Source organism: Leuresthes tenuis, unplaced genomic scaffold, assembly GCF_036924035.1.
Source record: "Leuresthes tenuis unplaced genomic scaffold, fLeuTen1.0.hap1 SCAF_11, whole genome shotgun sequence".
NCBI classification, from domain to species: domain Eukaryota; kingdom Metazoa; phylum Chordata; class Actinopteri; order Atheriniformes; family Atherinopsidae; genus Leuresthes; species Leuresthes tenuis.
This window is the reverse complement of record NW_027325365.1, coordinates 3691386-3716664: the sequence shown is the minus strand read 5'-3', so window position 1 is coordinate 3716664 and position 25279 is coordinate 3691386. Positions and strand designations below refer to the sequence as shown.

At 41.7% G+C, this 25279-nt stretch overlaps 1 protein-coding gene across 2 annotated transcripts in view; it reads right to left on the bottom strand.

Moving 5' to 3' along the window:
• LOC140317691 (protocadherin-1-like) overlaps positions 1 to 25279 on the bottom strand; it is a 208883-nt gene that overhangs the window by 99858 nt on the left and 83746 nt on the right. For both annotated transcript variants that reach the window (XM_072395171.1, XM_072395172.1), the window contains exon 4: positions 2732 to 2951. In XM_072395171.1, the coding sequence (XP_072251272.1) occupies positions 2732 to 2951 (220 nt within the window). The remainder of the gene's footprint in view (positions 1 to 2731; positions 2952 to 25279) is intronic.

Here is a 25279-nt window from a genome sequence, read left to right as displayed (position 1 = left end):
ATTCAGCGAGAAACTACATCTGTAATGCTTCCACTTCTATCATTAATATGACTCTTATTACCTTTGTATTACTTGACCACTGTAACAAAGCTACTTCTTTCCAGGGATTAATAAAGTATACTTGAATTATTAGTCATTCTTTCACCCTCTGTCTTTCCCATGTGTTGGAGCAGGCATGAATGACTCAGCATTCATTTAGGGTCTGTAATAAGTAACAACTATTCCTGTGCTAAAACCAAAAGTTGGCAGGTTTTACGAACTATATGACGGAGATAACAAGGTGGAAATAAGATGTTGGAAGTACTTCTCCAGTGAGAAATGCTCAGCACCAGTCTTCTCAAAAGGATTGCCTTCCAACTTGGGTGGTTTTAGGTAAAAATATCTCTTTGGTACTCCGTTTAGCTAAAGATCCCTGTGGCGGAAAGAGAGGGAGGCATAGAAAAGAGTCTTCAAAAGTCCCCAATCCCTGGGGAAAGTTTCTGCGGTCAGCTTGAAAGGTTCAGAAATGCTGAGATTAGACATATTAGTTGGTTTGCAGAGAGATCAAATGGCAACATTTTACTCTGGAGAATAAGTCATTATTCTTTGGTTTGACAAAGCAGAGAGGAATGATCTAAGGAGGGATCTCTTTATTAGAATCAATCAGGAAACAGTGCTTGACTTGTTTTATCAAAGAGATAAAGGTTTAAGTTTCGAATCACGCTGAAAGGAAGAGCGTCGGAGTAAAGTGTATCTGTGGCGGTGTGTTAATCCTCAGAATACCAGCTGTAATCTGTCGACCTCACTGCTCACACAACACACACACAGACACACACTTCCCTGGGAAAATACCTGCAGCTCAAACATGTTTCGCCATCAGAGGAGAAGATTGAACAACATCATCCTCTCTCACGCGCAACATAACACGCTGACCTCGTTCCACCGTGTGTGGGGATGCGGCCGCTAAGTCCTGCTCTCTGTCGCTATCACACACACTCTCAGGGTGGCAGAAGCAGTGGGCATTCGAGCAGCTGTGAATAATTGTGTTTACAGATGATATGTGTGCGACCTGTGGGTTCAGAGACTGAGACGGTCGGTCTTCTCGTCCTCACAAAAGAAGACAGGCATGACATTTAAACTGAACCCCTCTCTCCTTTCATTCCTCCGCCTGTTTCAACTTGTTCACCTCAGTCAGCTTAATTGGCGTAAGTGTTAACGAGGCGTTAAGACCCATCGCAGAACAATGAACAGTGACAGAAGTAAAAAAAAGATTGGTGAGTTGCTTTCCTGTCTGTTTAATTCGCCTCCATAATGCAGGTAAATTAGGTGTTTTATTTAAACTTCAGGGATTCAGAGCTCAGGCACTTAAAGCCACTTACTATCGTGCATCGTGATCTAAATATAAAGTCATGTTTGTTTGGTACAAAATATATTTCAAAACGCAAAATCCTTTTTTACCTAATCTTTGTGCATTTTGCTGACATAATGATGTCTCACTGCTCGTAATTTGGATAAATGACGTTTTTTAGGCACAGAATGTTTTGTGCTTTAAAGATTTAAATGAGACTTTTCAAATATGCAGCAGAGATGGAAAACTGCGATGTTAAATGCATTAATCATTGTAACCGACTGGTTTTATGCGCATACAGTGGAAACTATGGTACCAACAGCCTGCAGAACATTAGTTAAGTGATAAAATCTGGTCTAAATAAATGAGAACAATCATCTTTCAATTTGAAATGAGTTCAACATTAACTTGACTGCACACAAAAACCAGATGATTCAGACTTTCTACCCCCAATGAGACCAGAACTTTGGGTCTTGGCATGTGTAAAACGTCAATTTAACTTCTCTTTGTGGCACTTTAACAGGTGCAATAGGAATGATTCACAATTATATGAGTTTCTAATGATGCTGTGAGAAATACTGCTGGCTTCAAACTCAAATTTGAAGTGAAACAAGTAAAATCTTATTCAGCGACTCTGATTGGCAACACAATTTCTCATCTGCTAACATGCAACAAACAAATAGCTACAGCAAAAGGTAAATGGTAAAGGTAAAAGGCCCGTCAAGACAGAATAAAAAAAGAGTGATAGCATTTGGAAACAAAAAGTGAAGTGTCTTCAAAAGTAAACTCTAGTTCGTTGTGTTGCACATCTGTAGCGATATTAGCATCATTAGCATCACTCACTCACTGTTTCTCAAATCTACAAACAGGCTTAAGCTAAGTGCCAAAAATATCCTATAAAGTATGATACAATACTGGATGTCTTACAGAAAAGCATAAATAAGCAAAGGCAGAAATATTAGCATGCTAGCATGATGATAAGCTCCTAAAATGCTAACTGGTGAACTCAGAGAGCAGTGTATTGTGTTAGCATGTTCGCTGCCGTCAGTGGGTGTGTAAGTGGAGCTGATGGAGGGTCGGACTCCGTATGATTTACATAATTGGGATGTTAATTTGTTAAGCCGTGGGACTCGATTATGTTGCATATTGATTGTGTTGTGCTGCTGTGAGGTCACACAACTCTTTAACGAAGGTATACGCAGCACAGGGAATTGTGGGAATTTGATTAAATGTACAATGTTTGCGGTCCTGCTGACAAGGTGTGTGTGTAATGAAAACAGTGTTAATGTGTGTGAAAGCCAGCAGTGTTGGTGTGGTTTGTTTGTGTCTGCTCCCCTCACAGTCAATGGATTGATGGAGGAGGTGATAAGGAGTACAGGGAGGGGAAACTCCACCTGGTCTTACCGTTCTCCGGGTGTTCCATCTCGCCAATGCTGCCGTCGGGGGTGGTCCTCTCATAGTGGTCCTCTGGCAGAGCCAGGGGCCCAATCCGCGGCCCCGATGATGACTTGGAGCTGGGGGTCTCCGACTCCTCCAGGCCGCTGTCGTAGTAGCTGTGCTGGGACGCATCCTGCAGATCCTGCGCCTGATTGGACGTGGAGAAGGTCACCCGGCGGTGGGGCAGCTGGGATTAGCAGACAGAGAGAAAGGGTTGGAATTAGTTTTAGCTCAAATATTCAAGGCGAATGTCAAGTTAAATTTACCACGTGAAGTGCTTTTATTAGAAATTCAACTTCAGTTTGATCTGACGCAGATTAATGAAGACATCAAGAAGAAACCAGACAGCAAAAACACCCATAGAGAAGTCATTGTGTGCTCTTTTATTAGAGGTTTTACTTTGATTCTGAAGCTCAGACCAGTCAACATTCATCTCTCTCCATTCCTAAAAGGATACAATGGGTGAAGCTAATGGACGGATGATTGATCATCTTATCTCTTGTTGGTGTTTTCATGTGCAAACCAGTCAGCCAAAGACATTGACCTCAACATCAGATGCTTTACAGCCAGTAAAATTGATCACTTTAAGGGAACAATCGATGAGCTTTCAAATGTTGCCAGTTTACTGCTATGCTTTGCTTGGTAAAGTCACATTCATTCAATATTTGCCATGAGGTTTAACACTTTTAGCAGATGTCCATTTTATTTTCAATGCTGTGCTGTTTTATCAGGTGCTCAAAGCAAATATTGCTCTGGAAAAGAAAGGGCAGTAAAACACAATATTAGGATTACTGAGAAGCCGATGGACGCTATATTCATACCAAAGCCAGCTCTAAACAACAATAAGCTGCCAATGGTAACACGACAACTCGTGCGTCTAAACTTAGCAACGCAGTGGAAGAGCAGCTGGCTAAGCTGGTCATTAGCACACAGAAAGACAAGACACTAGATGGGACTGAGAAGTCAGCTGATGTTTGCATCCTCAGTGTGCTCGTGACCAGCGAAGTAGCAGCTGATGCAGCAGCCATCTAATTTCCGACCACCAGCCGATTAGCTGTCACTGGTTAGATTAGTTGGTGGCTTTGTCAAGAACATGTCAGTTCTATTTATAAAGCAAACAGAAGTTGCACCAAAAAGCTGCATAACAAGAATAAACAAACCCAGAGTAATAAAGGAAAATATCTATAAAAACACAATAAAACAAAAGGGGTAGAATCAATAAAAGACTAAAAAGTGGTAAATGCATCCCATAAAAAGCCCAATAAAATCAAGGTGTCGAGCTCTGCTTGGATCAAAGCTTCAAATGATTTTTTTTTAAAACAACACACAGTCCAGACACGTTGTGTCAAATATTTATAAGTAAGTGTTTCTCCACTCAGGAACCTTCCCAACCATAAACCCAAACATGTCAGCATCTGTTCTGCCATCGTTTAGATGACGGCAGCGTTTCTGAGGTGAGAACAACACAGACCAGCCGCTCTAAAGAAAGTACAACTGAAATGAAGCACAGCGTGCACTTTCAAGATCAAGACAAAAACTTACAAATTATAGTATGAATGATGCAAGAAGATGTGCTCAGTAAAGAGCATAATATAGTAAAATATATGCAGAGGTACTCTAGGCACAAGCACAACCATCAGATATTTAAAAAAAGTGGCACCCTGCTGGGTTTAAAGCATCATTTAAACCCCAAAAGGAGACATTACGAACTCACATTCATGAAAAGTAATGTATCTATGAATACATTTTAATGTAAACCGGACTTTTTTAGGGTTTTCTTCTACGTAAACACACGCTTTACTGCTTCATTTGTTGTGTTTTCTGTGGGTGGAAAGTAACTGTTTGACATGTGCTTTTGATGGCTTTGTAATTAAAATACAATTAGCCTCCCTATAGCGCTGCAGGGACGCCAACACCGCTCACACAAGGGCACAAACACAAGCACACATTGTGCAAATACAGCGAGTGCTGCCAAGCGAACTGTCCTAATTCAAAGGCACACAATGCACGGTCAAACGTTTCAATTACACACACACACACCAGACCGGCCCGGGCTCATAAAGAGCAACATCCATGGCTCGGTAGATACTCCATCACCATGGCAACTGTGCACCGTCAGGGCCCTGCACCAGTAAAACCAGCAGATCTGCGCTCAGAACAGAAACACAGAGGCTGAGAGCTCCGTTTTTAAACCTTTATCTCTACGTTTTAAAGCAGCTGAAAGATTCACACCAACCAACGGGTAATCAGGCTTCATCCCAGTCACATTTCACCGTCAATAATACTTTATTTTCTTTTTCACTTCACAAACTATAAGCTGCTGCAAGATGGCGGGTCACCTAACGCTCTATCTGCTGCATTCCAAGCAGCCTGAGAGGTTCAGCTGGAAGGATTTAAAAATATCTGATTCTGTTCAGTATGCGGGGAAAAACCTGCAATATTAATGTCAGAGTGATGGAAAATGTGCAAAACTCAAAACCGCAGTGGAGCTGCCCTTTAAACTGTGTGGACACAATGTGCTGTCAAGGCATGAAAAGCCCAGATCCCTGGTGCTGCGGGCGACAGCCGCCTCTCCAGGTGAGCACTCTCAAAGACTCAGAAATAACTGGACTCGCTGCAGGAACTCTTCCCTCCCTGAAGAATCACTAAAACTGGAGGCGCTCACAGAGGTCACTGTTTGTGTTTTCATACTGGTACGAACCCAGGAGTATTATGTAACAAAGGCGTTTCATTTGAGTTTCCCTTCTCTGTTTGCTTTCCGTGTCTCTAACAAGAAGAGAATGTTCACATGAAGCTTATTAGCGAACGTTACTTCGTTTATCTAAAGAACTAAAACATGAGAAATAAAGTTTTTTTTAAAATGCAGTAGGATTTGGCCCAAAAGCAACCGTGTAAAATGAGTTTAAAGCTGCCTCGTATAGATTGAAACCGCCTGAGAGCACACGTACAAGCGTTAGCTCAGACAGAAAAACATCGGAGATGTTAGCCGAGTGTCAAACTTATAGGGGAGAAATATTTGGCTTGATCCAAATATTTACGAGGCTTTTACGAGGAATTGAGTGAATAAAAGCCTGCACAATGCACCCGTAAAATCAGTCTTTTTCCTTAAGAGCCTGGTTTTATTCCTTTTTCCTGAATAAACTCTACTGTCTTGGATTTTTTATTCAACCAATATTGCAGTAACGAGGCATTTTTGATAAATGTTGCTGAAGTCTCATGTCAAAACTGACCCTGGCTTGGATATTTTTTACACAATTGTTTAAAAAGTGCAACCGTTTATGGTCATGAGAGCAGCTACATGTGAATTATCAAAATAGCATAGATTAAAGTGACGGTAATATAGTAGAAAGGATGTATTTTCATCCAAACCATTGTGTTTTTTTAACACGTACAAAGTATTTTTGAACTCAAACTAGTGGGTGTGAATGCCCTAAATCAACCAGGAATAAAAGGATTCCAGTAAAGTGTTGTGTTGTTACTTATTACTCATGTCTCAAAGGGTTTCAAGCCATCCGCGTTCCTTCTTCCACCTAAAATAACATTTACTCCAACGAGGAAACATTCACATTCGTCGAATTTCCCTCCAGCCGCCTTGAGAGGCCCTGTGGGTCATTTGATTGGAGGATTTGTTGCTGTTAAACACCAGAATAGGTCAGCACTTACATTTCCACCGAAGCTACACAACCAAGTATATTAAAGAGCTCCAGAGCACGCTTTTTAAACTGTTATTGCTTTGCATTCATGTTTCTTTTGGTGCAGCATCTTTGGGTTTCTTGTGGCTGAGATGAGCGGTGATCTCCAACAGCAGGGAAACATCAGAAACCGAATGTAACTGGATTTTTAATCTTTTTCTGTCAGTAGAAGGCTGGCACGGCTGACAAAGAAAAACATTTAACCTCAACTAATCGCCTACATGTATCAGAACTCTGACTTACTCACAAAAGAGCCAACGACTCATCATTATTCACTGTAATTAGTTGCTCCTGTTGTGTGCTCCTGTCTCACTTCAGCTCTCGGTTATTTGTGTGCATTGAAATAATTGCTGGAAATAATTACTGGATGTCGTGCATAAGCAGTAATGCAATACTCATGTTGCAGTAAAAGCAACTTGTAGTTTATTTCCAACTAATGAATCAGTTTGCTGAGAGAGAAAACGTGTCTTTGCACGTGTTTTAGTCACGAAACCTGTCACGTCAAACTTCCGTGCTGTTCGCTTTGGAAACTGTTGAGGTGTGTTTGAAAGGTGAAAACAGGTCGGTCTGTTTACTGTGGAGAAGGTAGAAGTAAGTTTGAGCTACACAAATGTTTCCTTCTCCGAATATTCGGCTCACATCTGTACTTATAACCCAAACTATCTGATGCCTCTCCCACCTGTCCTGGCTGCTACCTCCAGGACACCCGAACACAACACAACACTTGCTCTTGTTTGGCGTCCTTTTTGTACTCGTGTTTTTTTTTCTGCTGGATATAGAAGTGCCATCTCAGCAGGTTGCTTTATGGAAAAGTGGGGCAGATCAGAGGGGAGGAAAATAAAAAACAACCAACATTCAGAACAACCTCAACTTGCTGCCATCTCGTGCCCTTACACAAAGTTCTGGTGTTATAGATTTTTGCCACATGGGCAACAAAATGACTGCTTTAATGTTCTTTGCTGCTATGTTTTCTGACCAACAACAACCCTGAAGCCCAGAGAGGCCTCCACAAACCTCCTGTGCTGCTGGAGGTGTGTTTGAGGTGCTCACCTGCAGAGAGACGGCCTTCATGAAAGGAGATTCATTGATTTTTTATTTATTACTTTTTGAAAGATGTTCAAATTCAGACAGTTTTTGTGGGATTTTAAATTTGAAAATAGAAAGGGAGGTCGACCGATACATGCAAAAACTAACTTCCAAAGATCTATCTTTTTTCCTTGTTGTCAGCAAACTGATGCATATTGTGAACTGGTCGGGGAAGCCGACAGCTCGCTTAAACTAGAGCCTCTGTGTCCCAGATAGGTGCAGAGGATGACCAGCTCCATCTTAAACAATGATTCCCTCCACTTATGTGGTGAATTTCAGCTTCTTCCCTCAGGACGGAGGTTTGCGGTCCCTAATTGCAGGACGTAGCGTGACAGAAACAGCTTTGTCCCGGCTGCAGCTGTTTATCTGGATAGGCTTTAGCAAAATGATCACACATCTCTTCCATCTATTTACTTATTTTTAATGAGAATCTTTTTTTTTTAGCGTCTTCAGCCTGAGGGTTTGAAGTCTTAGTTTTAGCGAAGCCTGGAGCTCTTTTCTTCCCATGTCTACGTGAATATTTTCAAGTGTCTGTTTTTGATGCCTGGTCTATTAACTGCGATACAAATCTACCTCAGGGTATCAATAAAGAATCTTGACTTGACTTTAAGGGTTTCAATAACGAATTACTCAAACACCATTAAGAACTCCCCAAAAAATTTCTTTATTTCATCATCAGACCAAATACGGCAGGTAAACATTTAGACAGCGAACCGGAAACTTGTCCAATACCAAAAGGAAAGTCCTTTGAGTGTAAATGAGAAACACAGACTCAAGGAACTATGCGTCCTGAGAGCTAGCGGAGAGCTGGAAAAACCTCGAGCCCTGCCATTCATCGATGTTGATGTTACTTTGGATGTGTTTCCCTTCAAGGAAACCAGTAATGTGTCCTGTCATGTTGCAAAAATGGGTTGAAATGTGCTTGGACTGGACAACATGTGTTGATTTGACCTAGAATTTTTTAGATCTCAACCTTATCGCGTGTCAATGGGATAAACGGGTCCAAACAATGGACAGCAAACCTTACGGGACTTCACGGATCTGCTGCTGACAGCTTTGTGACGGTTAACACAGAACGCCCTCTCGTGGCGTCCACATCAGGGCTGATAAAAACCTGATGGATCCTATGAATATCATCAGGTAGGTTTAATGTTACAGGGATGAAGTGGCAAATTGTTGTTTCCGGGGTTTCAGCCAACTATTTTCTATTTTCCATGTTTAAAAAGGACAAGAAGTCGATAATTCTACATTAATTAACACACTACACTAACAGGTAGAAGTGTAAATAAAATAATAAGCGCTGCGTCTCCACTGTACTGTTTCTTGTCTTTATTTATTCTCTTTTGCATCTTGGCCTCCAATTTCACGCTGTTATTATTCACCCTCTGAACATATGTAACGGACCTTAGTGAGTTCATTGTGATGAAGGTCAATAATTAAGAATTCAAGGAAAACGCTTCATTGTGGCCTTCACTTACACTAAACTGTTAATGGTGCACTTTGACCAAAGTTTCTAATAATTTCTCTTATGACGAACATTCAACGCCTGCAGGCGAAACGCACACGTGCACTTTTTATGTAAAACAAGGGGAATGGTGAACCATTTTTCCTTGAATCTGTAATAACTGACCTTCATTAGCATCGTGGGGTGAGGCAACGCCGAGGTCATAAATATGCTGTCGAATCCTTCATGCAGGGAGGCAGAATTAAAGAAGATAAGGGCGATAAGAAGGGAGGAAGAGGAGCAGAGGGAGAATAAGTAAATGGAAGCAAGAGGAGCAGGATGAAGAGGAAAAGGAGTGAACGGAGGCGAGCCGTGGGTTCAGGCTGATAAGAAGGCCAGGTCTCCTCCTCTTCCTCCCGCTGCTCAGGCTCCTGCAGGAGGTGATAGGGGAAGAGGAGGAGGCGCGTTCACTGGGCCACATTGTTCAGAGATGATTAAAAACCAGTGAGAGGAGGAACGCAGGACGCCTCGCTGGGTGTTTGTCAGCCGAGACACGGAGAGGAAGATAACCGAGTGTGTGTGTGTGTGTGTGTGTGTTTGAGAGATCCTCATTACCTCCCTCTGTGGGAGATAAGAGTGTGTGAGGCTGCATTGTGCATGCTTATAAAAGTCGGTCCTTATCAAGTATGCATGTGCACACGCTCTCAAACCAACACACACTTATCAACGCATGCTCACACACACACTCAGCCCACAAGAAGGGCGACTGCCAGCGATGATTCGACACAACCGACTTGAATCTGAGTGGAGGATGAATGAGGAGAGGAAGAACAGGTGGAGAGGGAGAGATGACCGAGGAGAGCCACAACAAAGGAGGAGGAGTGTCAACGTGTTGTAAATGTATCTGCAGGTTAAACCCGACTTTCCAGGCGTCGTGGTCATTTTCTTAAAGAATGCCCGGCCATAAAGACGAATTCACATGGTGCCTCTCAAACAGTGTAATGAATAATTCAGCACTTCATCCAAATCCATCTCAAGTGTCGGATTAACCCCCCAGGACACAAAGTTGTTGTTGAGCCCCGACTCGCCCTCACAGTACATGTCATTTTCATTATTTCCCCAAGGCACTAACAGACCAGCCACTCCTCAGCTGCGACTCGCGAAGCAGACTCTCTGTGGTACGAGCCTCTTAAATGTGAATATCCGCTGATATTTTCTCTCTGTGATGGTAAATCAAACACTGGGGGTGTTAAAATGTTGGTAAGATGACTAAAATACATTTGAATGTGTTCATTTAGGCCTCAGGAAATAAGAATCAGAGTGCAGCTGCCTGATTCTTCGAGACTTTTCTCATCTCACAACCTAAAGGCATGAATGGTAGTTCAACTCGTAATTCTAAATGACTGTAGGTACGAATGTGAGTCCTTTTTTTCTGTTTTATCCCGCTAAACAATCCACGTTAGTCCATATGTCAGAAACAGAGAACTGTCACAATACAGATCCAGAAATCATGAGATGGTAAGGAAAGCATTCAGACAAAACGATGCAAACCGTGTATTTGTTCTCATTTAACCCTATTCTTGAGATTTATTTATTCATTGCTAAGCATTTTATGCTGAATCTCCAAAACTAACCATGTGTTTTTATGCCAAACCCAAACCAGTCAAGACTGGAAGCTGTAAAACTGTTGCTCGGTGTCATAAGGGACATGAACGTTTCCCCCTCCTGATAATTTAACATAAATAACAGGAAGAAAGTCAAAAACACAATATTAAATGTGAAGGAAATGTTTTGGAGCCCAGAAAGTGTAATAATTTTACATTTTTTGAGCTTTTGTGGACCAACAAAGACTACGTTGGAAATCAACATGTATCTGATTATCTGGGATCAAATTTACACACATGAGCTTCAAGTAAGAGCCACACACACAGTAATGTGTCATCAGCACGTAAGTTAGGCACTAAGTTATCATATAAAGAAAGTCAGCTAGTAAAGACGAGTAATGATCTCTGATCTTTGGGCATGATGCATCATCAACAAAGTGCAACAGCCGAATGAGCCTCTGTGGACATTATTTTACAGAAATCTTTAAAAAAGACCAAGAGTAGTGAATAACTGTAGCAGAACAACTGAACAGCTACAGAAAGAGCAGCATGTGTGCAACGAAAAAGCACCTCCCTGCAACCAAAACAGTCATTGGTGCCTATGGAACTGGAAACCTGCACATCTGGAAAGGCTCCATCAATGCTGAAATGATTATTCAGGTCTTAGAGCAACATCTGCTCCCATCCAGACGACGTCTTCTTCAGGGAAGGCCTTGCATATTTCAGCAAGACAAAGTTAAGACCCATCCTGCATCTGTTCCAACAGAACGGCTTCGTAATAGAAGAGTCCAGCTGCTGGACTGACCTGCTGCAGTCCAGATGTTTCACCACCTGAAGACATTTAAAATCCAACTAAGAAGACCCAGGACTGCTGAGCAACTAGAATCCTCTGTCAGACAGGAATGGGACAACATTCCTCTACCAAAGGTTCAGCAGCTGGTCTCCTCAGTTCCAGATGTTGACAGATGTTGTTAAAAGAAGAGGGGATGCTACACAGTGGGAAACATGGACCTGTCCCAACTCTTTAGAGACATGTTGCTGCCATCAGATTCGTCACTTTCAGCATTTTATATGTTTTCTATGTTCCAGTGAGAATAAAATAACATAAACTACATGAAGCGTGTGAACAGTCTGTCCCAGTTTGATTGGAAATGCTTTCACACGGACCTCCGGCTGTGATCTCATCACCCAGCATCAGTGCTGGACCCCGCCTCCACCTTACAGCCATTTATGATACTCAGGAAAAGTTTGTGGATATTTATTCCACTCAAACAAAGACCTTCTTTCACCCTGCGTGGCTCTGATAAACTGGTAAAAGCTCCGGCTGATAGAGTCCGATCAGTGATAATGGACACTGATCAGAGGTAGCTACAGAGGAGGCGAAGCAGCACACAAACAGCAGCTTATGTTTCTATGTAAAGTTCCCACGTGAATCCAAATGAAGGTGCTGCAAAAGGGAAATGAGTTTCTATCACATCACAGAGAGAAGGAAGCTATGCAAAACACAGGAAATAAACCTTAAAGTTTAACTGAGGCAAAATATTTGCTTCTACAGAAGTATTTTGGGTTTTCTTTGGACTCAAAAACTCAACAGTTGCACAAACACAGCAGATTTTATTTGGCTTAAGCCTTCGGGCACCATCCTGCTGCTCCAAATACTCACAGGAGCACCAAATCTGGATTAATCCACCGGTAAAAATAGTCCCCAGAAAGAGCTCTACATCCTCCTTTTTGCTTTCTTAAATGCTCCATTGATAAAACGTCTTTGGAGACTTATCTATTAGAATAAATAAATAAAATACAGAAAGAAAGTCAGAAAGAGCCTCAAGTCTGAGAACAAATAACACCCAGCCGGTTTCAGTCTTTTCTCTGCATTTCTCTGACACTTTATTTCAATGTTATCTATAAAACATGAAACTGGAACCTCATCTTATTAAAAAAAGACTTCAAAGCTGTCTGGAACCAGCAGATGGAAGATGAGAAAACGAGATAAACAATCTGATATTTGATGCTCGTTCTGATAGTTTGTGTTACGGGCTTTTTAATTCAGCTACAAGTAGTGAAAATCAATAAGGAGCATGACAGCGGCAGATGTGGGACCGCTCTGATTATACAACCCCGAATCAGAAAAAGTTGGGACAACACGATTCCTTTGACTTTTACCTCAGTGCAGACAATGTGAACCCAAGATGTCTCGAGATGGAGATGATTCATGCCCTGGAGGAACAACTTATCTTTTGTCCATGAACACGAAAACAACCTCATAAATAAAGATAGTTTCAAAGAGTTTCACCAAACTGTCTCAAAAGGTGAAGCAGACCCTAAAAATAGATCCTGCGACAACGTTTAAATGTTAGAAATCAACGTTTTTCTGACTTAAAGGGCGACAAATCCCATCTGGAGGACTCAACAAAGCAACTTATAAGTGAGAAACACAACGAGAGGCCTTTAAAACAGTCCTTCACACCCGTATCTGAGTTACAGTCTGTCATCAGCCCTCTCTTCTTTCTCCAACTGTCATGTCTCTCTTCATATCCACATGATATCCTCATCGGTAGGTTTACACGGTCCTGAGTGCTTAGTTCATGCTCCAAAGTTGAATCTTTTTGCATATTCTTGTAAAGACGGTGTAAGTGTATATTAATCCAGCTGAATTCCCAACAAAGCTGCTCTCATTCACACATTTTTCGGTTCCTTTCGTCAGAAACTGGGACGGAGTTCTGTGCAGGCTTGAAAATGTTGTAAAACAGACGCACATGTGTGTTTGTGTAGCAGAAACAAGCTGTATCCCTGCATCTGTCAGGCAGCATCACTCCGCTTCCTATCAACACACACACACACACACACACAGAGATGAAGCAGGTCAGCCGAGTCTCTCCTCCTCATCTGGTTCCGATAGTTAACCCGCACGCCTGCATTCCTCCGCCCTGCAGGCGTGTGTCCGTTTGTGTGTGTGTGGAATCACCGAGCCGGTAAATCTACTGTTGCACATGAAGCCATAACTCTGCCACACACTCACTTCCAGCTTCACATCCTCAGGTAAACAGCCATGTTGTGACACCGGGGACGCACAGATTCAACAGACAAATAGCCCCGAAAGCTCTGCACATATGTGTGTGTGTGTGTGTGTGTGTGTGTGTGTGTGTGTGTGTGTGTGTGCTGGAGCTGCTGCATCAGTGTCTCTGTCAGCTTTGCATAAACATTTTCTTCCAGCTCATTTTTCCCCGTTTGCTGCCTCGCTGATTCAAACTCACCCACAACAGTGACGGAAACATCCACATCCAACCCTCCCCCTGACCACTTGGCATGTTTGCAGGGTTTTTGTGTGAGTGCACGTTTATGACGTGCTGACGTCTCCGATCTGTCACTCACACGAAAGCAGAAACTGTCTGCTTGTGTTTTCAGAGTCAGACGATGCTCAGAAAATGGAGAAGAAGTTTCATTTGAAGATTCGCAGACAGGCCGCCGTCACACCGAAAGCTGCTTTACTCAACAAATTTGGGTTAACTTGAACAATGACATCGTAATGGGGGGGTGGAAGCTTTCAGAAACACCGCACCATGCATTAGTTACTTCAGGATTGGACCAATGTAATTCTTTATTATTGGGCCGTCCCACAAACTCTCTGAAAAGCCTCCAGCTGATCCAAAATACTGCAGCCAGAGTTCTGATGAGAACTAACAGCAGAGATCATGTTTCTCCAGTTTTAGCTTCTCTTCATTGGCTCCCTGTTAGATTCAGAATAGAATTTAAACTTCTTCTCCTCACATATAAAGCTCTTAATGACCGAGCTCCATTATATCCCAAAGATCTAATAGCTGGATATTTTCCCAACAGAGCACTTCTCTCTCAGGCTGCAGGTTTCCTTGTGGTTCCCAGAGTTTCTAAAAGCAGAATGGGAGGCAGAGCCTTCAGTTATCAGGCCCCTAAAAGCAGAATGGGAGGCAGAGCCTTCAGTTATCAGGCCCCTAAAAGCAGAATGGGAGGCAGAGCCTTCAGTTATCAGGCCCCTAAAAGCAGAATGGGAGGCAGAGCCTTCAGTTATCAGGCCCCTAAAAGCAGAATGGGAGGCAGAGCCTTCAGTTATCAGGCCCCTCTCTGTGGAACCAGCTGCCAGTTTGGCTTCAGGAAGCAGACCCCCTCTCTACCTTTAAGATCAGGCTGAAACTTTCCTTTTTGATAAAGCTTATAGTCAGGGATGGCTCAGGTGACCCTGAAACATCCCATAAAATTAAAATGACTACATTTGAAGTGTCTTGAGATCATATTTGTTGTGATTGAAATAAAACTGAACTGAGTTGAACTGAATTGAACCTGAGGTCCAAAGCTTTTCCACAGTATAAATGTCCAACGTATCTGTAGCAACATGCATGGAGACTGCATCCCTAATGTCTTTCCCCCGGGTCCTCTTCTTGTCATACGAACACATTGCCTGCTTTGTAACGAGTGGCGGTCTTTAGCATCTGGTCGTGAGCCACATTTACCCCCTGGGCTGGAAGCCTCCGTCTGAGATGTTGAAATAAATCAGTGGTGCTGCTGCCGTTAGCTGCAATAACCTTTGAACAAACTCTGCAGTGAGCTGTGGTTTGTTCCAGGTCTGACTCTGGAAAACCAAACTAGTTCCAAACAGCAGCAGAGACTTTGCCTTTTTTGGGGTTTCCCAACATGTTTGTGTCCCTGTGGGAAGGAAATGTAAAGAAGAGGCTAACACCTGAAATCAGGAAACCCAGAGGGAGCACCAATGCTTAAAGTTAACGAGGAAGCCGAATTTTCCTTTAAAAGAAACCGTCTTAAACCAAAAAGTCAAATTAATGTATAAAAATCACATTTTTTCTGAGCCCTACATTCATCTGATCTGGCATCAGTAGCAAACCGCAGCTATATTCCAGATGTTTCCAGGTGTATTTCAGGATGTTAGTGGTCCAATTTGCTGGTACTAATGTACCATAATCTAAAAATAACACCAATTTCAAAGATCAGATGAACCCTTCATTATTTTTATTGAGATGTTTCCATGTACGGTGTCTCGGAGCGGTCAAACAGCACTAAAATAAACATTTAAGTGAAAATCAATCTAGCTTGAAAATCTTTAATGATGAATAATACTTGGAGTCTGGGCACTGATTAAACCCTGAAAACTCACCTCTGTTGATGAATATTACATATTGTGAATCTATTTTTCAGACCTTAGACCCTCTACTCTCGACACATTTAGACATTTTTTATTTTTGACAGTAAACGTTGATCCAGAAAATAAATTTCGGACACGAGAGCTCTGAAAGGTTAGTACAGAATGCAAGTTGGTGGTATTGGTTCCTGCTATTTATAATGTCTGAAACTGACACTTTTAAAATACTCAGTTGTGATGTTTCACAGCTTGTTTCATTCGTTTGTTCTGGCACATAAAAACTAAATCACCTTCCCTGCTAACGGAAGCGTTTCTCTTTAACATCTGAAAGCAGATGCACTCTTTAGATAAAGTCGGTGTGTTAGTTGTAAAAGCGTCTTTAAATAACCAAAAGAAACAAGCGTGAATATGTGAGAAAATCCACTTCTGGTAAAGGCTGTACAGACTTTTGACATCACTGTCCAACTGACAGATGGATGGAGCGCTGAAATGCACTGGCCCAGAGGTGGAGTGCAGTTTTAAACATTTGTTTTATTTACACGGACATGTGCGCTCACCTCCGCTGGAGTGAGCTCGAGGCTGATGTCTTAAACAAAACTGTGAGCGAATCTGTTCCTAAGCTTAGGCAGAAGAGAAAAAAGTGTTTCTGGGGGTATTTGTGTGTTTACGTTGGGAATGTGTGAACATACATTTCCAATTTATGCAGAGACATCTGTGCATTTATCTTTCTGTCTGCAAAGTATTCACATAATCTCCACATGTCGTTATTGTGTATTTCTGCTCGTTTCTCACTGTGTGTGCATTCCCAGCGTGCATCTATGTTTGCTCTTCTTGTGAATTACAGTCAAGATAAGTTTGAAAAGGAGCAGGGAAACTTTGGAGGGAGGGAAATGGAGCAAAAAGAGGGATGAAGTGGTTTCCAGCTGACAGCTCTGGTATGTTAATCCCTAAAAACACCTCCCACCCTCCTCCTCCTGCAGCCAGGAAAGCTGCAGCAGGTTATAATTGGCTCCAGGATGAAAGAGTGAGAGAAAGGTGGAGCGATGAAAAAAGATGGAGAGAGATGTGGTTTTGATTTACTCAGTTGTCCTCCAGCTTCGGCTCAAAGACTGCAGAAACTACGAACTCCGGTTCTTTGTTCAAACTTCCGAAATCTGCTTTTTCTTTTGAACTCTGCTTTAGACTTTAAACTGCAGCTGCAGCTTCAGAGAAGGAAAAGAAAGGCATCACCTGAAATCAGCTCAGTTCAGATATTCTAATCACAACATGAGGGAAATTGTGATTCACAATACAGATCATTTCTGAATGTTTGAGGAAATCTGAGCGAACAGCAGAGAAAACGTTGAAAGGATCTTTAATGGATTTCACATAAAAAAAAAGAAAAAAGGTTGTGTTGGTGCAGTCGTCCATACTTTCAACTACAATTCTTTACGATTTTCTTATCTTTATCAGCAGGAACACGTCTATGATGCAGGAGAGCACTTTATAATACAGGTCCCATCATTTGTTGTTAAATATCCACTCCAAGAAACTAAGAAAAACAACAAAAAGACCTTCAAATGATTACAAAAAGACGCTAAGACAGCTAAACTGAGGCTTAAAGCTATTCCGACATCCCACCATTCTGACATCCTGCTATTCCAAAATCCCGCTCTTCTGACAATGCTTTCCACATAAGGAAATGTGGGTTACTCAGCAGGTGAGTCCCTCCTTCCTGTTCATGCATTTTACATGTTTTAAGACGTGTGTACAGATGTGATACAGTCTTTAAAGCTTCTCCCCCTCTTTCTCTGCCAGTTATTCTTCAAAGCTTTTGATGTTTGAATGATATCAAATTGATACTGAGTGATAATTTAAGGGTCAAATCTACAATCAGAGGGGAGGATCGAGTGGATGTGGGCTTATTTTGGATTTTAAGAATAAAAGTAAAAGATGATGGCACTCAGGATCCATCCATAAGGGCTGTGTTGTTACTATTCACTATAAATCTGGTGTGTGCTGTAACAGCTGTCATGTAGGCGTGTCGATACCATCCGATCCTGACAATGTCATGAGTCCATGCTCCAAAAGCAAATTAATGATATTCAAATAGTTTCTTACACAAAAAGGAGCGACAAACACAGACAAACACTGTTGACTGTTGATAAAAATAATAATAATACGTTTTGGGCAGCCTAACATATGAAACTGGTTGTATTTGCAGCACAGGGACGTCCGACACAGATGAGCTGTCATTCATGTCTGTAATTGCAATTATTAATGTTGCATATGATGCCAGCGTGCAAAAGACGCATGGCAGCTGGCTGCTGTGACAGGTCACTGACACTGTATTTCTGCTTAATCTAACATGCTTCAGACTCGCCCGATTTACATTAATACCTGTGTTTCAATGTAGGAAATTTCAGGGGATTATTAAAGTTGGTTTTTGAGGTTGTGGAGTTGCTTTAAAAAAAAAAAAGGCTTTCACAAGGGCCACTTATTTCACAAAGGGATGACAGTTTTCATCAGTCTTTTGTGAGTTTCCTTTACACACTGTGAGGTTTAAAAAGGGAAAGAGCGGCGAACAGAAGGACGATTCTGTTCGTGGAAACTTCCTCCTCTCACACAGCACATCCAGGTGTGAGTGAGTGTTTCCAGCTTAAAGTTAAACGCTGCAGTTTAACATCGAAACTCTCCACTTCTGGGAGAAGTTTAAAAATTTTACGTTGGATTTCTTCTCTGTGATCATGTGATCCACGCCGGCTGCGTTCACAGTGATTTCTCTGTGTTTTTATGTTTTCTAACTACACCTCCTGTGAATGAAAGCATCCTCAGAATCAAACTGAGTGCACACTGATCATTTAAGCTGGAGTTTCTCCTTCAGATGTTCCCTCCATCCTCCACCATAATTCCTCTCTGTATCTCCATACATGGAGGTCATAAATCACGCTGACTCTGAGGTCGGCTGCCTGCAGCTCCACTATTGAAGAGGGATCTCTTACCTACTCCACATGTGCAGGTACGCCTGAGGAGGTGAAGGCCCATATGCACACATGTGTTACTATATATACGCATGTGTGCAAGAGCAGTAAAAATAGCAGAGCAGGGGGAGATGAGGCTCAGGTCGGGTCGATTGTCTGGAAACAATAGAGGGAAGCTGATGGAGCGAAGCGGCATATCGAGCATTTTGTGAGTGAGGGGTGCTTCTGCTGTGGGAACAAATGACATCTAAACAAAGACGAAGGGAGTTGAGGAGAAACAGGAAGGAGAACCTGCCGCAAAACGTTCAGCAGAGAAGAGGCATGTTTGCTGCTCCCTCAGACAGGAAACACTTGCAAAAGTTTGACACGATTCAGCCACTCGCACACAGATGATGAGAGCAGCTTTATAGTGACACAAGACAGATCTGAGCTTAAGTAGAATAAACAATACTTATATAACTCTTTAGTGAGGCGATTTAATAGATAACCAGAGGCTTCACATGAAGTCGATATAAAAAAAAAAAAAAAAGGGGGTTCTGAGTCTATACAAGGAGAAGCAACATTTAAAAAGACAGGCGTAAATGGATAAAAAGGCTTCACTCTGAGTTCTCCGAGCGAATAAAGACACTCCTGTGCTCACAGCTGTACACAACATGTCCGTATAAGGATATTTGGAAAGCATCATCAAAGAAAATACTTTGGAAAATCCAGCTGGCAAAGAAAAACATTGAATATGAAATAAATTTGCTTCTGGATTCAGTGCTCAGGGTTTTCTAAAAACAACTGGGCAACATTAGAGTGGACCAGGTAGAAAATCTACAGTATGGCATCTGCTTCATATCAGTATGCCTCCGCAACACAACAAACACTCAAACACAGGTTCCTCACCTTGAATGCAAGTCAGACCCAAAGCTTCATTTGAATAAAAGACTCTTAAATAACCAAAAATCTCTCAACTGAAACATTTTCTTTTTCTCAGGTTCTGAGGAAAATACAAACAAAAAAAACACAAGCAAAACATGTTTCTTCTACTGTAGAATATTGATTCTGCAGTTACAGTACTGGACAAAGGAGTTGATCCAGCCCTCATTTCTTTGTATTTTCCCTCCAAACAGCCAGACTTTCTTCTAATCTTTTAAAGTGGTCTTGAGCAATAGTTCTCCAGCTTTCTGAAGGTCTGTCAAAGTTTTTCTTTGTTAAGCCACTTAACTCTGACCTATGAATCATTCAAGCAGAAAAAAGGTTCCTAACTCAAGGGATGAACCAGTGTTGTGTCGACACAGAACAGACAACTTAGCAAAGAAGCCATTTTAAATTGGATCTTTAGGCTCTTTGTTACCAGCAGCCTGTCACAAAGACACATCATTTGTTCCCATTTCTTTAGTCGCATCTATGAAAAACAGCAAAAATAACACAGTTTGACAGACAGAAAATAGGATTTCTGCAGCAACAAGGTGATTCCCAAAGAGCTATTAGCTGAAAACTTGGCATATCTCAGCATGGTGTGCAGTGTGTCCTTAAAACATTTGAGGAAACTGGACAAATGGAGGACAAAAGAAGAAGTGTCAGGCCTAAAAAACTATCTACAGCAGATGAACAGGATCTGAAAGTGATGTCCTTAAGAAAGAGGAAAAAATCCAGCTGTGACCTGACAGGACCTGAGAGATGCATCTGGACCTTCAGCTGATCCATCTACTGTTGGCCCAAGCCTCATCAGAAATGGTCTCCATGGAAGGGTGGCTGTCAAGAAGCCATTCTTAAGGAAGGGAAACAGGGAGAAAAGGCTGAGCTATGCCAAATGACACAAGAAGTGGAGCTTTGGGGCTTTATATTTACCATCACTGCATCTATTTCCTGTTTTATGACAACCTATATAGAACAAGGGGTGAAAGAGGACTTGTGTGTAGGACTATATATTAGTTAAATGTATAAAGAATTTAGGGTTTGCGTGAGACTTATGAATGTATAAAACATGTTCAACTTTCAGTAAATAGTAATTATAAATGTTTTAATTATTGACTGGGGGGAACATTTACTTTCAAATACAGTCAAAGTCTGTTTAAATAAATGTAGGTGGTGTGTGCTTTTACGTAACTATCTCTGTTTACCATATTCTAGAATTTAAGAGTGATTTTTCAGTGAAAAATATAGGGCCAGTTAGCTTCCTCTAACTCTTTTTGATCTGTCTGTATGTGCCTGTTAGCCAGTTAGCCGCTGGGCTTTATAGCAGCAGACGTCTCTACAGGAATGAGGTGGACACCAGCCAGAGTTCATTAGCATCCAGTCTGGATTAGCTGCTAGCTTGCCAACACTGCTACAACTAGCCAAAAGAGACAACAGGCCCATAGGGAATGAGTGGACAGGCTAATGCTAACGGTAAAAGCCAAGTCTAATCAGCTGCAGGCAGAAGGAGACAGAAGAGGAAGGCAGCAGTTCCTCCTGAATCACAATGAAGCAGGAGAAACTCATCTTCATAAAGCCAATAAAGCTGTCAGAGTGAAACAGACCCTGAATGAACTAAACAATATGTTGTGTCCCAAAGTAAAGACATCTCCAGTAAAATGGACACCAAAATGAAATGAAAATGGGCTTCAACTCAGCAGATTTGTGCTGCAGGAAATCTGAACACAAAGAATAAACACAATCTGTGAAAGCCATCATTTACTCCACTTCACAGCTACAGTATGAGCAGCAGAAAAACACTCAAAGGCTGATTCTCCAGCAACAACTGCAGCTTTTTGTGTGGCAACCTTTCAGTAGCACAAACTAGATGCAGTGCAGTCACATTTAAAGGCAGTTTTGTTTTGTCTTGAAGCTCCTCTGTGTTCTGAAACCTGCACCTTGTCCCCCTGATGCTCCAAATTACACTCAAGTTTCCATTAGTGGCACAAGTAAGGCTCCTTATTGAATACTGAAAATTTACCCTTGAAGACTAATGAGTATATCAGACTGTGACCCATTGAAGAGTTATTTATTAAACCATATTCTTAAACCTGAGCAGGGTTTGACAAGAGCTTGGTTGGATAGTTTCATCAGAAACTTCTCAGTGTTCACTTCTCTCTGCCTTTTGGCTTTTTTAAAAAAAGGATTTTTCTTAATATTCAACAACATTTAAAAAAATAAAATAAAAAACCTTTTTAAACCATTCAGCCACCAAGCCAAACAATAAATAGATGATAAAAATTGGGGAAAATCATCAGAATATTTTACCGGGATTCACAAAGCTCATCTCAAATGAACCACACCAACAGATCAAACAGGTTTTTTAAATCAAAGCAAACAAACCTAAACTGCAGTTATTGAATATTTCATTCACTTTCCAACTGTGGAATAAGTTAGATAGTTCAATTGTGGAACTTATGTCCAGCTGAGGATTGGGTAAATTGTTTCAAGTGTACCACTTTGGGAAATCTTAAGGAAAGAAGGTAAAAAATGAGGCAGGTGTTGGTAGTGATCCTCAACTCTCAAATCATTGACTCTGGTCACTCCTAAAACTCAAATCTCTGCACCTCTGTTGGTTCTAAACAAAGTTTATCCAGATCCAGCACATACATGTAACAGACACAGTAGGATATCTGTAAGTATGTCATTCAATTCACCAAACATAGATCTGATTCTCCCTTCCGCTGTGTTGCCAGATCTGAAGTTGTGCCACATTTCAGCTTCACTCTTCACAGATGCAGTTATTGTCTTCATCTCAATGTTCATCTTTATTTAAATAGCCTGCACAAGTTCTGCAAATTCTGGCCTCCAGGGAGAGCACATCTCTGTGATGAAGGCTAATCAATTAACTAGTTATATGTCTGATGCACAACTAGTTATCATGGTTGGCCAGTTCCAGTTTAGAACATTAATGTTAGGGGTTCGGTCTGGTTTTGTTCGCCTTAAATTCCCACTCTGCTTGAGCTCCACTGTTCATCTGTTTATAAGACCAACTTAACAACTCAGTACAACATAAAGTAGTTCTGTCTTTTAACATGTTTAAGCCCAAATAAACGTTAGCTTTGTGTAATGATCATTAAACGCTGAAGTGAAACTGTCGTTAAACAGTTAAGATCATTTTATTTTCAAATTAAAACACAAGGCTGACTGACGTCTCCCTGTTTCAGCTGATCAAAATAAAACAATGACGAAATAACCGTACTGAGCACAGCGGGTGTCCTGAAAGCACATTATTATGATTTAGATTTGAAGCTGTTGCTCTTCGACTACAAATCTCAGCATCAAACTGCTCAGCTGTGGGAAAACTTTACCCTCTTATATGTTGTTCTAATGCAGAGTTGATATAATGTTGATGCTTCAGTTGGATCAAAGCAATTCATCTTTTTACCCATACATCTATTCATGTTTCATTCAGTTCTTTCAGATAAACCAGGTTTTGTGTTGTCGTGTGCATGAAGGAGACGATGTACATGGACTTCAAGGCAAGGGAACGTCTGTCTTTAGAGGCACTTTAAATCATTTCAAGGTACAAATACTCAGACTGAAGGTGTGGAGTCACTCAGATCAGGACCAGGACCTGAACCTGTATCTTAGATGCCTCCTCTTTAACCCCCAGAAATACAAAGACCTCAACAGTTTCTATGATCTCCGACACACTGAGAAGCAATCAGGCCTCGCACACACACACAAAGCTCCTTCCTGGTGCCTCATTGTTTTAAACATCGTGGGAGACTCCCAGCGCGGCCAGCGAGGAAGTTACATGTAAAAAAGGTTTTACACTGATCTAATCTGAGCGAGTGGGAGGATACAACTCTTAACTCACTGATACCAAATCGTGCTTCTTGAATTTATGAAATGTAAATCTGAGAGAAGGGAAGATAACACACCTGCATCAGTTGGTTGGACCTTAAACAAACACAACTCCTAAGAAATCATTCTCAGTGTAATTATTGGTCATCTTCTTGTATTCAGATCTTAAATCTGAAGCAACACAGTGAAAGTTGTTCGAGAGTCATGTTTGTGTTCCATCAGCTTCCTTTTAATGACACTCTGTGTGTATGAAGCTGCTGGAAGTCCTGCAGAATGAGGTCTGGCATCGTCCTGCTGAAATAACCACGGACCTCCGGGAAAAGACGTCACCTTGATGGCAGCATCTGTCTCTCCAGAACTCCAACATCCAGCTTTGCATCAGTGGTACCTTCACCCAGATGAAGCCATCCATGCCATGGACTCTGCTGCAGCCCCAGACCATCACAGACGCTGGCTTTAAACCTTTCTCTGAGAACAGCCTGGATGCTCTTTCTCATCAGTTTTTCCCAGAAGCAGCTGAAACGTGGACTCATCTGCCCACAGAACACGTGTCCACTGTCTTTCTGTCCATCTGAGATGAGCTGGTGTCCAGAGAACTGGGCCGTGGTTCTGCACAGAGCTGATATGTGGCTTCCTCCTGGTGTGATACAGCTTCAGGTCACATTTCTGGATGCAGCCGTGGACTGTGTTGAGTGAAAATGCTTTTCCCAGCTCCTCCTGAGCCCATGTGGCTGAATCTTTTCACAATATTCTGCTCTGTAGATGCTGAAAGACCAAAGTTCTTTACGATCTTACTCTGAGAAATATTTTCTGAACTTATTGATGATTCTCTGATGGAGTTTGGCACAAAGTGGTGAGCCACGACCCATCCTTGTTGGAGGGACTGAACCTTTGGTGGATGCTGCTTTTATACCCAATCCTGACACCCTCACCTGTCACCAGCTGCAGAATCCTTCACAACATTATCAGCATATTTATTCTCCCTTCTGATACAACAAAGTTGGTCAGTGGATATGTGTGTGATTAGCAGATTGAGTCAGTTTCACATGACCTGCTTCAAACAATGTTTGAGTAACAGAGAAAAACACATAATGTCGTGTTTCTCTACAATGGACTAACTGAGGGTGGTGGGTTTAACAAAGAGCCAGTTATGAGGCATAAACTGAGCTGCAAATCATTTAGACAGGAAGCAAATGAGTCATTATCATTTCTTCAATTCTTCCTAAATAGTAGATAATCTTTTAAAAACTAAATCTAATGAGCGCCGTCTACCAGCTGCACCGAGTGAGGGATTTGTTTAGTCTGTAATAACACAGATTTCTCAGAAAACAACCAAAAACTGAGAGCTGCAAACCAGAAAATTGTTCCGAAATTAGTCATAAATGAAAGGAATGGTATAATAAAGTGCCATCAAACAGAAACACAGCGATCGAGAGCAGGTTCTGCGCCTCAGATCTCATTTCTGAGCTGCTTCTTCGCTCTTCTGTGGGCTTAATTAAAGTCGGAGGTGCAGCAGCACAGCTCCACCTCCTTCATTAATTTGCTTAGGTCTGAGGTAGGAACATGTTTACCACTCCAAAACAGGAAGCTGGTTTTTTTTGTCTGCCTGTGGATGATTTAATAAGGAGTTTTTACAGACCGGAGACAACAAAAAAAAGAGAAAAAAAAAAAGAGAGAAGAATAAAGCCTACGACTCTGTGTGTTTGTTTGTCACTGCTGCGAGTCGAAGGAAATAGTTTCACAGAGGAAGAGATGACTCACGCACTTTAAAGTAGTAGAAACGGAGAGATGGATGACAGCAACAGGCTGCGATACCTGTCAATCAAACGAACACGCCAGATACGACCAA